Raw genomic sequence first — 17304 nt, 5'->3', positions numbered from 1 at the left:
GAGTGGTTAAGTGACATTTTAACAGCTGCTTTTTCTCACCAGGAGGGTAGAGCGAGGTACAATTCCTACCTCACCCCCCTTCCCACCCTGACTTCTTCAGACTGTGCAAATGCACCCCTACATGGCGAAGCTGGGAACTGCACATGCAATCTTTCATCAATTCCAAATGCTGGAAATTGAAAAGCTCCAAAGGTTAATGGCTCGCAAGCATCGCCCCGATTCAGATCCAAGTGATACGGAACAGGCGATTTAACCCTTCAGACCCCCCATTTCCTTTGTCTGATTGAAAACAGGCATCATCTGCCTTTCTTAGCTATTTGAACGGACAGGTTTGAAAGGAAATGCCTTTTCCCTGCCTTGAAAACTGTTAACAGCAGCACGGGAGGCCCAGTTTCAATTAGCAAAGCTAGAAGAGGCTTGAAAAGTTATATCTCTGTTCCCCCTCTTGTACATGTGAAGGACATTAGTACTGTTTCTTAGTTTGCATAACTTATGAGGTATGGTTTATTCTCCAAGCTGCAGGTAATCATATCAAAGTGCAGAAAAATCCAGCCCTAAGGTATTTTTATTACAATCTACCTAAAATATCGCAAAACAGGCAGGTTTTTAATGGATGACTACTGAATTCTTGATAAGGCCAGCTCTTCAATGCAAATCAACAAAAAGGGTGAGGATAGAAAAAGCACTGATCAGATGTCCCCCTGTTAAGCTAGGTACCACAGAATATGCAGATTCAAAAGCCAGGTGTGAGGATATCAGGGACGGCACCCAGCTGATTGAGGTGCATTCCTAACCGGAGACCATGGCTATGTAAACTGTAGACAGTGATTGTATCCAGGTAATTGAGGTGCAACCCTGTCAATGTAGCTGCCTTATTATATGTGTCCTCTGCCTGTTCAGTGTAACCACTGTGTTAATGAAACACATAACTGCTTATATTTTAGGGTTGTGTGTGTTCTACTGCTTTGATTATTGTGTGCTGGTGTGCCCCTGTTGTCTCTAAATAAATATTGTTAAACTTTAGTTGCCATCCTGCAAGTTTCTTGCAAAAGCTGACTTCAATATACACAGGCAATCAAGGCACCAGTCTGCTCTTGCTAAGTCCCCACTCTGAACGTGAGAGACTCCCACCACTTCAGGTAACATCTCTGTCCCTCCTGCCCTGTCTGGATAGCTTAGGCCAGCTATCAGATCTCAGAAGCTAACCGGGATCAAGCGTTTGGATGGGAGATCTCCAAGGGCTGTGACATGAAGGCAGCTGATGGCAAACCACTGCTGTTAATCTCTTGCCTTGAAAAATCCACCAGGGGTCGCTATTAATCAGAGGTGACTTGCTGCCAAGAAATCCAGACACACACCCCATCCAAAAGGCAGCACTTGAAGAAATGTATTTTAAAACAACCATACAAATAAATGCAAGCTGCAGCTCCACTCGAAACTAAAGGACTTGGGGCTTCTTACAGAACCAAAACCCCAATTCCAGCTTTTGGAACACTCACCCTCTATAGAAGAGTCTGTGTTGATGTAAGCGACAGCCCGGGCCTGCAGGATTTTGGCATTCTCCTGCAATTGTGAAATAAAAAAGCTTCATTGCTCAATAGGAGATAGGTCATCAGACATCCCAGTAGCAATGGGACAGAGAGCTTGAGAGAGACACATCCACCCTGTTTGCATGCATCAGCATTAGATCCTTGCCCGAAGTCAGCTGCTCACCTCCGCCCACTCTGTGGATCCCAATAATCCAAATTCTTCTGCATCCCAGCTGGCAAAAACAATAGTTCTTCTAGGCCTCCAACCTGCAATTACGGAATTCAAGTTATACAAAAAAAGATTATATTTTTCACTGTAGATTATAGAGTTCTTTTAAAGGGGGAAGGGGAACCCCCAATGTTCCATGATACTATCTGTTCCCACTTAAATACTCTCCATAGTACTTCTGGGTGTGTGTAAAGGGATAGAAACTGCCAGAGCTTTCTGAGTTCTGATCCCAATTCCTGTTGGGGGAAGAAATGGGTACTTGGAAACAGGGCTGCATCTCTCCCACACATCTTTGGAAAAAAACCCAGGGTACATTTAAAAGCTTGTTCCTACAAGACATCACTACCCAACAGTCACTGAACATAATACACAGCATCTCCCTTAAATGTGTCAGGAATGACTAGCCCAGTAATATGCTACTAAAGAAGAAGTGTTGGGTTTATATCCCCCCTTTCTCTCCTGTAAGGGGACATAAAGGGGCTTACAGTCTCTCCCCCCCCCCCACAACAAACACCCTGTGAGGTAGATGGGGCTGAGAGAGCTCCAAAGAACTGTGACTAGCCCAAGGTCACCCAGCTGGCATGTGTTGGGAGTGCACAAGCCAATTTAGTTCACCAGATAAGCCTTTACAGCTCAAGTGGCAGAGTGGGGAATCAAACCCGGTCCTCCAGATTAGAGTGCACCTGTTCTTAACCACTAAACCACGCTGGTTCCCATAGTGAAGAGAATTCCCTGGGCAGCAGTGTTCCTAAATAGCACATTGACTCAAAGGGGCTTACAATCTCTTCCCCCCACCCCAACAAACACCCTCTGAGGTAATGGGGCTGAAAGAGCTCCAAAGAATTGTGACTAGCCCAAGGTCACCCAGCTGTCATGTGTTGGGAGTGCACAAGCTAATCTAGTTCACCAGATAAGCCTCCACAGATCAAGTGGCAGAGCAGGGAATCAAACCCGGTTCTCCAGATTAGAGTGCACCTGTTCTTAACCACTAACCACAGCAGTGTTCCTAAATAGCACATTGACTCCATCCACCTGGCTGGCCTTTGGCTCTTCCCAACATAAAAGTTCAAAAGGTTAAGTTGGGACTTTGCTAGGCCTACAGCAGAAAGAATGAACTGTGACTCTGTCTTCTGACTTCCAAGCGCTGAGCAGTGACAGCCCAAAGCCCTCCACCAACCACACGCATCTCATTTTCTACACTATGAGAAACGTTACCTTTCTTCATCAGCTTGCCAAAGCTGCGGGCAACCTCTTGAAGCACAGCTGCCCCCGTGGTTGGGTCGATTCCACCAAATACCCAAGCATCCCTGTGGCCTCCGAAAATAATATATCTATCTGGAGGAAGAGAGGGAAAGAAATACACAAAAGTTCTAGCACAGAATATAATTGGCATGCTTGTCTTTTCAGACTCAGATCAGAAATATTTCAAGCACAGGGGGAAGAAAGTGAAAAACTGAAGAATTTTTTCACCCAAGACAGAAAATCTTATTCATTGCAGTTCTGAGCCATTTTGCTATAAATAGCTTTCTTTTCAACTTTAATATAAAGAAAGCTCTTCCATTTCGTGCCTGGAGATACAAAGAAAGAGTTACAAAGTACTCATGGGCATCTTTCCAGTTATGCCTTTCTTCCCTCTGGCAAAATATTTCCATCTCTCCATGGGTTTTGACCATCACCTCCTTGAATTTTGGGCTATTCTGATCTAACTCCTGGACATACAATCGTCAACAGCAGTTTTGCTGGAATCTCCAAAAAACCCTTTTACTTATTAAGGACTTTTTCAAAAATATAAAATCTTTATTAAATTCTTGAGAGGACTAAATACAGATTTTAAAAATCACACTTCATTAGCATTGTGCAGATATTTTGACCTCCATCTCATATCCATGTGAGAAATGACTATATTACATTCTGTCTCTCTGCCTAATATATATCATATGCATTCTCATGGCCTTCTAATCTATGTAGTTTGTCTTTTGTTTCTCCACTCCTACATGGAGCAGCAGTGGCGCAGGAGGTTAAGAGCTCGTGTATCTAATCTGGAGGAACTGGGTTTGATTCCCAGCTCTGTCGCCTGAGCTGTGGAGCTGTGGAGGCTTATCTGGGGAATTCAAATTAGCCTGTACGCTCCCACACACGCCAGCTGGGTGACCTTGGGCTAGTCACAGTTCTTCTGAGCTCTCTCAGCCCCACCTACCTCACAGGGTGTTTGTTGTGAGGGGGGAAAGGCAAGGAGATTGTAAGCCCCTTTGAGTCTCCTGCAGGAGAGAAAGGGGGGATATAAATCCAAACTCTTCTTCTTCTTCTACATTCCTTCCGGGTGACCTTGGGTTACTCACAGTTCTTGAGAACTCTCTCAGCCCCACCTACCTCACGAGGTGTCTGTTGTGTGGAGAGGAAGGGAAAGGAGCTTGTAAGCTGCCTTGAGTCTCTTTACAGGAGAGAAAGGCAGGTTATAAATCCAAACTGCTTCTCCTTCTCTCAAAACTGTCCAAAATAATGGAATCTCCAAAAGTCCGTTTTACTTATTAAGGACTTTTTGACCCATCTTTCTCCAGCAAAAGATGCAGAAGGGTTACAGTGTTAATTTAAAACAGTATAATACAGTGGTGGCGAACCTTTGGCACTCCAGATGTTATGGACTACAATTCCCATCAGCCCCTGCCAGCATGGCCAATTGGGGCTGATGGGGAATTGTAGTCCATAACATCTGGAGTGCCAAAGGTTCGCCACCACGGGTATAATATATTAAATGTACAAAACGACTACTAAACTAACACATCCTAATAATAAATGCAACTATTGGCCCAGCACTGGAGGTGGACCAACAGGTCAGTGGAACAGCCAATCAGCTTGGTGGGCAGAAGGTTCCAGGTTCAACCCCCAGCATATCCAGTTAAAATAATCAGGTCAGTGGAAATGTGAAAGACCACCTGAAGTTCTGGAGAGCCAGTCAGGGGAGACAACGCTGGTCTGGATGGACCAAGGATCTGATTTTGTGCGAGGCAGCTTCACGTATCCAGAGAAACCTCTCTAAAGGGACAATTAACATAACATTTAATTGGCTTGTAGAATGTAGCCTGCATCATAGATGAAGGTCTGAGCCTGAAGGAGAGAACTTTGCCAAAGGTAACTTACTAACTTGCGGGTGGGAAGTGTCATCAAGTCACATCTGAAGTAGGGTGCCCCACAGGGTTTTCAAGACAAGAGATGTCCAGAGGTGGTTGGCCATTGCCTACCTCTGTGTGGGCTGAGGAAGTTCTGAGAGATCTGTGACTAGCCCAATGTCAACCAGCAGGCTTCATGTGGAGAAGTGCAGAATCAAACCCTGTTGTCCTGAGTTTGAGTCTGTCGCTCTTAAGCACTATACCATACTGGCTCTCAACCTACTAGTTTAGTCCTCAGGTAAGATGTAAACTTAAAAGCCTCGTTCACAGCCTTGCCCACAGGGTTCTAGACCTGCTGAGATATGTGCCCAACATTTCTAGGGCAGAAACCTTCTCTCTTTTTCAGATAGATAGATAGAAGAAGAAGAGTTTGGATTTATACTCCCCCTTTCTCTCCTGCAAGGAGACTCAAAGGGACTTACAATCTCCTTTCCCTCTTCCCAACCCCAAAAACACCCTATGAAGTGGGTGGGGCTGAGAAAGCTCTGAAGAACTATGACTAGCCCAAGGTCACACAGCTGGCATGTGCTGGAGTGCACAGGCTAATCTGAATTCCCAGATAAGCCTCCACAGCTCAAGTGGCAGAGCGGGGAATCAAACCAGCACACCAGCACAGCTGCCCACCTGAAACTGTCATTGACCCCCCTTAACCCACCTCAGTTGTCATTAAGGAAAACTCACCAGGCTCCACTGCACCTTTGATGGTCCCAATCACATTGTAGATGCGTGTTAGTTTACTGGTTGCGTGAATGTGCATTCTGACTTTTCTAAAGGAGGAGGAAAAACAAGGCAAAGTGAAGGTGCCGTGAAGGAAGAGTGAGGCCAACCATAGATTCTGTGGCTGAAGGCTTGGAAACAGTTTGCCTCACCTTTCTGGAAGTAATTAGGAAAGACAAAGCCTTTCGGGTCCAGGAAAGATCAGTTCTCATCTCAACTAGTTCCCATCTCTAACCCTAAACCTAACCGCACATCTGTTTCCAGTAACCAAGGACCTGCAGATAACCAAACACCTAACGCAAACTTACTTTCAGCCATTCTTCAGACCCAATAATTCTACCTTCCTCTTCCTGACTAACCTCTGTAAATAACCATTTGAATAGCATTAACCTGACACTGCAATTCTATCAGTTCTACTCTGAAACTAATCAGTGCTGGGCATTCTATGGGTTTGAGCTATGAAGCCAAGTGTCTACCTTTTGTTCCCCTTTCAGAGGATGAGAACCTCCTTTGTTCAGGAAGGTTTAGCTCTCTTAACATTGCTAGAGGGCTAGATTTTTTTTATAGATTAGCAGCCTACCTGGCATCCAGTGTTCAGTATTTCCTGGACTACACTCTGGTCTGGTTGTACTGTTCCCAGCACTGCTTTTTATCTCATCTCTCTATCAGAGCTCAACACAGGAACTGAACTCTGCTACTCAGACCATTCCTCTTCTAGATCAGGTAATTATCACCTTTATCCCCAAACCCCTGACCTATCCTTGACCTATCCCCTCAACTCTATCTATTTCCTAGGACAGTATGAATGTTTTGTGCACTTGCTTACCATTTGAGTGTGTAATTTTATTATTTTATCCTTTACTAAAACTAGTTAAACTTTACTCCGGATTCTTGCGGATTTCTTGCAAAAGCTCACCTCTATAAACTCTGGTAGCAAAGATCTCAGATTAGTTACCCTCTTTCAAAATGCAGTTCTGTCCCACTAAATTCCCACTCTAAAAGAGACAGTCCTTAGCACTTTGGGTTGCAGGGGGATCTGCTCCCTCAACCCCAGCAACATGGAAGGGATAACTGTATTAAAATCACAATGAGGACAAATGATCATCAGGAAGAGGATGTGGATCCAGTGGAAGGGCCTTGGTTTGGAATACAAAAGATCCTAGGTTCAATTCCTGGCATCTCCAGCTAAAAGCAAAGACCTCTGCCTGAGCCTTTGGACAGCAGCTGCAAATCTGAGCAGACCATTGTAACTTTGATAAAACAGGGGTCTGCTTCAGTATACGGCAGCTTCATGTCTTCATTTATGGACTCAGTTTGGGTATGAGTGGCAGAAGGACAACAAATCCCAGACTGACCTTACAGAGTGACTGCCTGAAAATCCAGGTCCAATGTTGTAGGAAACGTTGAGATTTCCCTTCCAAGTCTTGTCCGGAGCCGCATGACCTCCCATGAAACTGTGGCAGGAACAAAAGGCAAACCATCATCATTAGATAACAACAGTAGCCCTCTCAGCAGCATCTGGAGCAGGAGGTAGGGTTAGGGTTGGAGGTAGGGTTAGGGTTAGGGTAGGAGGTAGGGTTAGGGTTCAAGAGAACAGGACAAACCAGCAGGAAAGGAAGCAACCTATGGACAAACTCAGGACTTCTATCTTCCTCACTCATTTCCCTGCAGCTGTTGTCATCTGTGGTTCCTCTCCTATGGGGTTCAGTGGGAAAGTATCCATGGGATTCACCCATTAAAGAAGCAAAAAGCTTTATCGGCTGCTCTGCAGATGTATGCCACAAGCTGAGAAGGACAGTACTCTTGAAAAAAAAATTGCATGTTGGTATTTGCATGTTACAGCCAAGTCTGGAAGCTTTAATCACCCTTAACAACTCAGGCACAAACTATGGTTTAGTGCCTGCCAAAGTTTGTTGTGCAGCCTAAACTCAAATATTGCAATAAACCACAGTTCAATCAAGCTGAGAATTGTGGCGTATTGTGCCATCTGAACGTAGCCAAAGTTTATCAAAAGCTGTCAATCATGATAACTGAATAAATCCTCCATATTCCGAGGCAGTATATCTCTAAGTACCAGATGCCCGACAAATAACCAGAGGAAAAAAGCACTGGCCTCATTCTCAGTCGATGACATTCCCAGGGTGTCTGGCTGGATGCTTTGGAAACAAGAACGCTAGACTAGAAGAAGCCTGGTCTGTTTCAACATGACTGCTCTTAGGTGTTTTAAATTAAAAGCTGTCAAATAACCTAATCCCATTATTTGTTTCCCAGATCCCCTTGCCACTATAAATCAAGGTAAAGCACTAAAATAATCATGTTAAACAACTCCTTTTTTCTTCCTTACATACAAGAGCACTGAAGTTAATTAAAACCACATACCGCAACAGTATTTCTGCATCATGGTAGCCAATGGGGTGAACTGGGATTCTGGGAATCCCGACTCCGTCGTCAACTTCATACCTGAAGGTGTACTCTGAGAAATCAAAAACAGCTTGAGATAACCAGGATGCTTTGAAATTCAGATGCAGGCATAACCACGCGCTGTGAGACAAATCAGAAGCAGCGGTTTTTATATTGAAAGATTATATGTCCACAATCGTGCTGATTAAAGAGTGGCTGGCGGATGGATATTCTCCTGTCTGTCACTGAATGCTTATAGGTGTCAGGGGCCTGTTGCAGCTCAGAGGAAATACTTCCTAATGCCAAAACCTCAAAATGTTCTCAGCTGAAAAGCAGTGTGCAAAAATTCGGCCACTTTAAGGCCTTGTTCGTCTTGACCTTTACTTGTTCTTCCACTGAAGTTCAAAAAGGCAAACAGGAATATGCCAAAAGGAAATGGAGTTTGGAACTCTGAAGCCACAATTCTCTCAAGAATAACTAGGCAGATTGGCACAACTGGCAAATCTTTAACTATATTCAGTGTGCATTTCTATCAGATTAGGGAGACCTTGAAAGCCAGCGTGGTATTGGACTAGGATCTGGGAAACCAAGGTATGAATGAATCCCCACTCTGCCATAGGGTGATCTTGGGGCAATCACACACTCTCAGACTTGACCTGGCAAGTGTTTGGATGGGAGACCTCCAAGGAATACCCCAAGGGGCACAAAACAGAGGCAGGCGATAGCAAACCACCTCTGCAAGTCTCTTGCCTTGAAAACTCGATGGCATTGCCATAAACCAGTTGTGACTTGAGGACAAAAAGAGAAGATACCTTATTACACTAAACTGACACAGTCTATCAGATGTACCTCTCATAATGCTGTTTAGCCTAAGGCAAGCGTCTAGACCCACAATCAATTCACACAATAAGGCCAATCAAAGCTATGATTTGGTGTTCTGCAGAAAAATATGATTTGTTTAAAAATAGATCTCATTCCACAATGGCCCAAAGCAGCTCCAAGGATTAGATGTGTTTTTAACTAATGCAATGACTCATAAATTGCCAAAAATATAATGATAAAATCAACATAAATATTAGAATCTTAAAAAACCCACAACTATTGCAATGACTCATAAATCACCAAAAAATAAAATCAAAACAAATATCAGAATTAAAAAAAACTACTTCAAATTAGGTGAATAAATTAGGTGAATAAATTACCCCATTTAATCTATACAACAATTTTAATAACTGCAGGGTTCCAAACAGCACAAGTCTCTAGCTTTAAAATATCAGACAAGCCCGGAGCTTCAGAAGCCCAGCTCAGTTGGCTTCATCTTCCAAAAAAGCAAAGCAAAACTAAACCAAACCAAAAAGCATTGAGGTTCCACTGTCATTTTGGGTAGATGTATGTGACTAAAGTCAGGGCGCAGTAAGCAGGAGGAACTGGAGGTCAAACCATCCTGAGTTTGTGTAAAGTGTTGTCAACTTGCAGACAATCATGGCAACCTCAACAAAGGGGCTTTTGAGGCAAGTGAAAAGCACAAGTGGCTAGCCACTGCCTTCCTTTGCAGAGCCTTCATTGGCAGTCTCCCTTCCAAGCACCAACCCAGCTTCGCTTCTGAGACCTGATGAGATCAAGCTATATCATGTTGCCTTCCATCCCAAACCCCCATGCTATGCAAAAGGGGAAGGTACACACCAAAGTGAAAATAAAGAAAACTTGTACCAACCAGGCTACAATAAAACTTGTGCCAACCAGGCTACAATAAAACTTGTGCCAACCAGGCTACAATAAAACTTGTACCAACCAGGCTACCAAAATAATGTTATAATTTTACAAACAGTAACAAAATGTCCTTTTCAAGAGGCATAAGAATAAACTAATTGCAGAGCGCTGTCCTCCCTGATTATAACCATTATTGTACATTGAAAAACCCTGACCTGCCTTTAACAGCAGTGAAGTTTAACGAGGCCAGTTAATTATCTAGAATCTGGCGACCTGTTATATTTGTATTTAGATTATATTGCCATGCCGTTCTAACGTAAGTAAATTGCTACTCCAGTGGGAGAACTAATTTTGAAGTCATTATTGTAGCCTGGTTGGTACAAGTTTTCTTTATTTTCACTTCCATCCCAAACCAGCATGACATGAATGTAAAGAAGAGTCATGGGTGATGACAGCAATAGCTGCCCAGGAAGGAAGGAAGCCAGTGGTGGAGGAAGTAGGAGCTGAAATGAACAGTACAGACAGGGGAAAATGGGTCACTTGTATACTGAATGATTTAAATTAATTATCGAGCTAAACAAAGAATATTAGCCTGGCAACTGGTTATAATGAGATGAGGATTGTGGTATATCAGCCAAATTAGGTTGATACCAATTGAATACCGAATCATTTTCAAGGTGTTGGTGCTAACCTTTAAAAGGCTCCTATGCTGCCCTTCGGGACCTCCGTATCTGCAAGGGACCGCCTTTTACCCTTTATATATGTCCCTTTAATCGGTCTCATGCAAGGTTCGGCAGAGGCCAATTTACTGGTGATCCCTGGCCCCTCAATGATGCGCGCTAGTTTCTCTACTCCGGGCCCAGAGCTCTTTACAGCTCTGGCCCCGGCCTGGTGAGCAACGCTTCTTTCACTCAGCTGTATCTTTAGACCCTCAAGGGATCTTAATGAGTTCCGCACGGCCTGCAAGACGGAGCTGTTCTGCCGGGCCTTTGGAGAGTCCAGCCGTTGATGGGGTTCCCCCTCCTCCCTCCTCCCCCCTTTTTCCTTCTATAACATCAAATGGATCCTACCACCCTTCCATTTTGGGGGTTGAGGGAACTTGATAGTAGGCGCCATCTTTTGTATTAATTTTGTATTAAATTTTAATAATGCTGCATTTTAATGGGGAGGGTTTATACATATATATTTTTAGAGCCTGTATTAACTAATATTTGACAAATTTAATCTGATATATGCGCTCTATTTATACGCTGTTCACCGCCCTGAGCCCTTCGGGGGAGGGCGGTCTATAAACCTAATTAATAATGATAATGATGATGATGATGATGATGATGATGATGATGATGATGATGACATCAACACTTCTCCTTCGAATCATGGGTTTTGTAATGCTTTCACAAATCCCAATGGCCACCGCTATCAGTTCAGTTTTAATCAGGTAATCCATTGCTGTAGAAAACTGTAGGAGCTTGATTTGATCTGCACAGCCAGGCAAAGCAAACCCAGGAGGGACTTGGGGGTGCACACACAGTCTCTCCCCAAATCCCAGGACCAACCAAACAGCAACTGCGACATGATAATTTCACGGCTTAGAAGCTACAGTCACGCACCTTTTGCTGGATACCCTGGGGTAAGTGGATCTCCTGCACCATTTAGATTTAATACATTCCCACGCTGGACTCCTCCTCCAGGAAGGTTCCACCCATCTGGATAGGGATTCACTCCCGGTGCACAATAATCAGCAGGGTCTGAGTAAAGTACAATCCCTTTAGCTCCAGCTAACATGGCATTTTTAACCTACAGAGCAGTCAAACATCAAGAGGTTGTTTTCAACATTCAACAAGGTTTAGTGGCAGCATCTTGTGTTTCAGGGTTGGAAGCTTTTAACCATCAGGGTTCAAAAACTTGAACTGGACTGCCGGCTTTTAATTTGTTTAAATAGATTGAGCAATCAACGCCCTTACAGACATCGACAGATTGAGCAATCAATGCCCTTAGAGCAGTGGTGGCGAACCTATGGCACAGGTGCCAGAGGTGGCACTCAGAGCCCTCTCTGTGGACACCCGCAAACAGAGTGCACCCCCCCCCCCCACACACACACACACATCTAGGCTGGCCTGGGCTGCTGGGGTCGATTATTAGCATTAAACTTAAGACCTAGTTTTGGGGAAGCAGTGTAGGTAACCCTGTTAAGCACTGTTAAACCCCACTGATTTTCATGCAAAAACTAAAGCGTGATCCTTTACGTGGGAGTAAGCTTGGTTGCTGGCAATGGGGCTTGCTTCTGAGTAAACCCTCCTATGGTCGGTATTCACCAGGTGTAAGAGTTGCACAGTTGCTTCAAAGCAAAGCCACCAACTACCACCAAGCTTACTCCTGAGTAATGCACCAAGCCAACCGCTTTCTTTTTCTGCGTAAACTCAAACCCTCAGTTATTCAGAGTTAAGTTCGTCATGCCAGCTTGGCACCCCTTTGCTTTTATAAATAAGTGGGTTTTGGGTTGCAATTTGGGCACTCTGTCTCGAAAAGGTTCGCCATCACTGCCTTAGAGACATCATTTGTATAACTATATGGTCTCTTTCTTCATATTTATATTTAAAGTTATAATTGAGCTAAGTTTCGTTCTCAGTGCTTATTCTTTTGTTTAACTGGTTTCATATTGATTTTTTAAATGAAAAAAATCTGAAAAATTACAACAAAAAAAGATAAAAATGTCAATTAACCTTTATAAACCTGCTTAGCTAAGATCTTTCCATGAGGTTTTGTTATGTGTCTTCACAACCCATAGGACCCTGAGCTGTGGTGGACACTGGGGGTAAAAATGATGCCAATACTCTTGGGGCATATGCTACAATTCTCACAAAAATGTTACAAGTGGGGGCATAATATTCACCTCATTAAAAGTGAAAATCCACGTGGAATATGGAATTGTCAAAGACTGAAAAGAAATATCTCCTTTTCTCCCACAGAACAAATGGACCTGTACTTCTTCGGCTCGGAATCTTTGGCAAATTAACAAAGCTCTAAAGCTGGAAGCAAATATCTGTTTTGAACCAGTGACCTTTCTATGACAACCTTCACCCAGAGGCATAGCTGGGCCAGAGTGCATCCGGTGCGCACTCTGTGTTTTCTGCCCCCCCCCTCCGTGGTGTCCCCCCCTCCTTTACCTTAGATCAGCCTGGAAAAGTGGCTTGTTCCCTTCAGGCTGAAAATGGCCTGGTGGGAACTACACTTCCCATGAGTCCCTGGGGTTCGCAAGGTCTCCTGGGAAGTGCTGTTCCCACCAGGCCGTTTTCACCCTGAAAGGAACAGGCCGCTTCTCCAGCCTGCACTGTTTCACAAAGGTAAGTGTGGGGGGGCAGGAGAGGGGTGCTACGGGGGGATTTTTCACCCCAAGCATGTGCCCGGTGCAACATGCGCCCCTCCTCCCCCTGGTAGCTCCGCCTCTGCCTTCACCAGTCTACTGAAATGTGGAATGGTACCATTGAGGAGAAGGAAAGATGGGAGAACAAGAGAAAACGCACACAATATTGACTTACTTTATTTCCCCTGAAGATCTTTCCATAACGGGCAATGACAATCTTTCCGGTACAGTTGATACCCATCTCTCGCTCCAACTTGAAAAAGTCTTCGGTGCGTCCATAATTAACATACACCAGATCTGCCTTTTGAGAAGTGAAAAGAAAAATCAACACGTTTTTGTTATTCTGACTCAAACCATTTCCAAAATCATGTACATTTGGCTTCTATTATGCTTTTGAAAAGCCATATTGCTTGCAATCTCTATTGTGATGTAATGCGTATAACATCTGTGGATAATGCCATAATGTTGTGAATTGTTTATGTAATTCTTGACAGGTAGTTTAAAAGGCAGGGAGGTCAACTAAGACAGGGGTTTAAGAAAGAGGTGTGTGTTTTTAGGAAGTGCTAGAACAGATAGGGAGAGAACCAGCATGGCGTGGGAGTTAAAGTGTCTGGTTAGGATCTGAGAAACCCAAGCTCAGATCCTCACTCTGCCATGGAAAGTTGCTGGGTGACTTTGGGCCAGTTACAATACTAGCTTTCACCCTGACTAATATTTGGATGGGAGACATCCAAGAAATACCAGGTTTGGGATGCAAAGGCAGGCAATGGCAAACCATCTCTGAATGTCTCTTGCCTTGAAAACTCCACTAGGGGTCACCATAAGTTAATTGTGACTTGATGAAGGTTGAGGCAACTGGATAGACATTCTAAATGTTCCACCTTTCTCAAAATGAAATCCTTTTTTATTCATTTTGTTTTATAAACACTGCATGCTCAACAGTTTTTCTGTGTCCTCAGAGGGTCTTCTGAAACCTCAAATAGTTTCAGGGATGCACATGGGCACTACAGTAGCTGTTAACACCATTCTGGCACCTGCCAAGTGTTTTTAGAAAGTGAGTGAAGTCAAGTGGGGCTTTTGCTCAGCAAGGCTTCCGACTGGCTGCTGGAGACCCAAATGGCTGTTTTGATGTGTTTATTGACATCTTGCCCCATATAATTCACCAATATGCAAAGCGTCACAACGGCAAATGCTCAACTAATGGGTCCATAGGGCTGTCCCGTGTGCCCATTGGTTCAAGGTTTATCATCGTGACCAAAACAGAACAAGAGGCTGGCCAGCCTCCTCTCTTTTCCCCACCCACCTTCCCTCCACCTCGGAAACGAAGCCCAGCCCGGCAGAGCAATGGTGGGAAGTCGCCCTCCCTGCCAGGCCTGCCAGTACCCTCCTCATTCCTCAGCCACTCCCCTCCACCCTGAAGATGAAGCCCAGCCAGGCAGAGCAGCAGTAGGAAGCTGCCCTCCCTACTGGACCCGCCAGCACCCTCCCCCTTCTCCAGGCACTCTCCCTCTGCCCTGAGGATGTAACCTGCCCCAGACAGCTCACCAGTGCTCCACCACCCTTCTCACTTGCTCTCCTTTCTCAAGCCAGCGACCAAAGAGGCATCAGCTGAAGCCAGTGTGTTGGGGAGGGGGGAGACTCAGTGGTTCTGGGGGCCGGAGAAGGTGGTCAGCCAGGAAAAGTGGCACCCATAGCACCAGCCTTCACCCCCTGTCTAGACTAAGGTGACCAGATGGTCACCTTTGTGAACTGGGATGGGGTAGGTAGAAGCTGACCCTGGGCAGCCACAGGGAAGCACACACTGCCTTCTGGGGCGCTGCTGTTTCCCGCCCTGTCACAGAATGGGAAATGGCAGCGCCCCAGAAGGCCGTGCTCCTGTGGCCGCGCGCACGGGAGGCTGCCGCACTGCCTTGCGCCCCAGAAGGCAGTGCGGCAGCCTCCCAAAAATCGGGACAATTGAAATAACCCACGGGACAAATTGTTTGTAGGCGGGACTGTCCCGCCAAAAGCGGGACGTCTGGTCAGCCTAGTCTAGACCCTATTTTATTTTCTCTTAAAATGGACTTTTACTGCTAGTATTTAATACCCTATTTCTCCCCTTGCAACTCAAGGCATTTTACAACATTTTTTTTTTTTTGCAGCCAAGTGACAGATGAGTTATGATGACCGCATAGGGTTTTAAAGGCAGGAGGCTAACAGAGGTGGTTTGCCATTTCCTGCCTTTGCACAGCAACCCTGGATTTCCTTAGTCATCTCCCTTAACCTCCAACCGAAACAAAAAAAATGTAATCCAGTCAAATGTATGAGATCGGGTACCTGAGCCACCCAAGTCAGGGCATGGTAAAAATTGTGACTGCCAAAATGAAAACCACAACTGAATATCAGAGAAGCTTTGCCTAACAGATCAACCTTTGAAGAGATTGTGGCATCCAGGTCAGGGTATAATAATTGTGTACCATCAAGTCAGTCATAAGGTCAAATTGATAATTGACAGAATAGAAACAGAACAGAACACCTTACCTCATATAGCAAAAGGTAACAGCAGAAAAATTAAGCTTAGAAAGGTTCTCAAAATGCAACATAAGAGAGAGAGAGAGAGAGAGAGCTGTAAACACCAAGTAATGGCCCCAAATACCCTAACCCTAGACCCAAATTAAAGAACAACAGTAAGACTCGCACAATCCATACAGATGACCAGTGGAGCACAGGTGGTTACTTACCGTTAACACGCCTTGTGGCGAAAAAGCGTTATAAGGTGGCAACACCCCAGAAACGTTTTCATATCCGGGAGGAGGAGTCTCAAAGAGTGACGTGTTGAAAACCTATTGAAATTTTAAAATATCGTTTTAAAAACACATGCACACAGAAAGAGCTGAAACCAAATTTTACACGCTTCAAATTTGACATAACTTCAGAATTTGAAGTAGACTCCGGACTTCAGAAAGTTTCCCTTTTGGTTTTGAAATTTGATTTAGGAATATATGTTTTTTTTAAAAAATACCGGCACAATTCATTCATTTCCAAGTCTTTCTAAGAAGAGTTACACTTTTCTAAGCCTGCTGGTGGCACTTTATGTGGTAAACTTGACATACAGCGACCATGGGTCAGACACCATTTTAAAGAAGAATCTGGCCATTTGAAACGAAGAAGAAAATTTTGGATTTCTCCCGTAAGGAGACTCAAACTCCTTTCCCTTCCTCTCCCCACAACAGACACCTTGTGAGGTAAATGGGGCTGAGAGAGTTCTGAGAGAACTGTGACTAGTCCAAGGTCACCCAGCTGGAATACAGGAGTGGGGAATCAAACCTGGTTCTCCAGATTAGAGTCCACCTGCTCTTAACCACTACACCACCCACCCTGGAAAAGCATCCTCAGGGAGCAATTTGGAAAGCAAAACCAGCACAGGAGGGAAAGAGTTAAATTCTCCTGGGACTCATGAGTTCGATTTAAAGTTTAGCAAAGCAGGAAATCCATTCCTTTCATCTGGTCAAGTAGGGTCGAAAGTCAAACACCATTCTGTTATAACCAGCATCCTCACTGGGTTGCAAAATCTAATGCAACTTAATCCTGGCAATGTTCTGAATTCAGCTTGTTTTGGAGCTGAGGGAACGTTCTGCCGTTACGTTTGCCAATCTCTCTGTGGGGCTTTAGAGATCTCCTGGAATTACAAATTATGTCTAGTTCATAAGAGATGAGCCCCTTCCCCTGAGAAAATGGCTGTCTTGAGGGGTGGATGGGTGAAAGAAGAAGAAGAAGAAGAGTTTGGATTTATATCCCCCCTTTCTCTCCTGCAGGAGACTCAAAGGGGCTTACAATCGCCTTGCCCTTCCCCCCTCACAACAAGCACCCTGTGAGGTAAGTGGGGCTCAGAGAACTTCGAGAAACACCCTGTGAGGTAAGTGGGGCTGAGAGAGCTTCGACTAGGCCAAGGTCACCCAGCTGGCGTGTGTGGGAGTGCACAGGCTAATCTGAATTCCCCACATAAGCCTCCACAGCTCAGGCGGCAGAGCGGGGAATCAAACCCGGTTCCTCCAGATTAGATACACGAGCTCTTAACCTCCTGCGCCACTGCTGCTCTTAAAGGAACCTTAACAATCTGAGATATGCAAGGAACACACGACAGGCAGAAAATAACGAAGAGCTGAAATGGCTACTGTCGAAGGTTAAAGTTAAAAGTGCCAAGACAGC

The 17304-nt window shown here is 44.7% G+C and overlaps 1 protein-coding gene across 3 annotated transcripts in view; it reads right to left on the bottom strand.

The window, feature by feature from the left end:
* The window catches only part of LOC125430802 (N-acetylated-alpha-linked acidic dipeptidase 2-like), a 40103-nt gene that overhangs the window by 11324 nt on the left and 11475 nt on the right, over window positions 1-17304 (bottom strand). For 2 of the 3 annotated variants that reach the window (XM_048493040.1, XM_048493041.1), the window contains exons 4-12: window positions 15837-15938; window positions 13292-13417; window positions 11363-11549; window positions 8022-8115; window positions 6998-7096; window positions 5607-5692; window positions 2974-3093; window positions 1714-1796; window positions 1500-1563 (exon numbers count right to left, since the gene is read on the bottom strand). In XM_048493040.1, coding sequence (XP_048348997.1) covers window positions 1500-1563; window positions 1714-1796; window positions 2974-3093; window positions 5607-5692; window positions 6998-7096; window positions 8022-8115; window positions 11363-11549; window positions 13292-13417; window positions 15837-15938 — 961 coding nt within the window. Of the gene's footprint in view, window positions 1-1499; window positions 1564-1713; window positions 1797-2973; window positions 3094-5606; window positions 5693-6997; window positions 7097-8021; window positions 8116-11362; window positions 11550-13291; window positions 13418-15836; window positions 15939-17304 lie in introns of those variants that run through there. The other variant, XM_048493043.1, reaches the window with a different exon arrangement.

This window comes from Sphaerodactylus townsendi, linkage group LG04 (assembly GCF_021028975.2).
Source record: "Sphaerodactylus townsendi isolate TG3544 linkage group LG04, MPM_Stown_v2.3, whole genome shotgun sequence".
In the NCBI taxonomy this organism is placed as follows: Eukaryota; Metazoa; Chordata; class Lepidosauria; order Squamata; family Sphaerodactylidae; genus Sphaerodactylus; species Sphaerodactylus townsendi.
The sequence above is the reverse complement of the archived record's forward strand: the minus strand, read 5'-3'. Positions and strand labels throughout refer to the sequence as shown.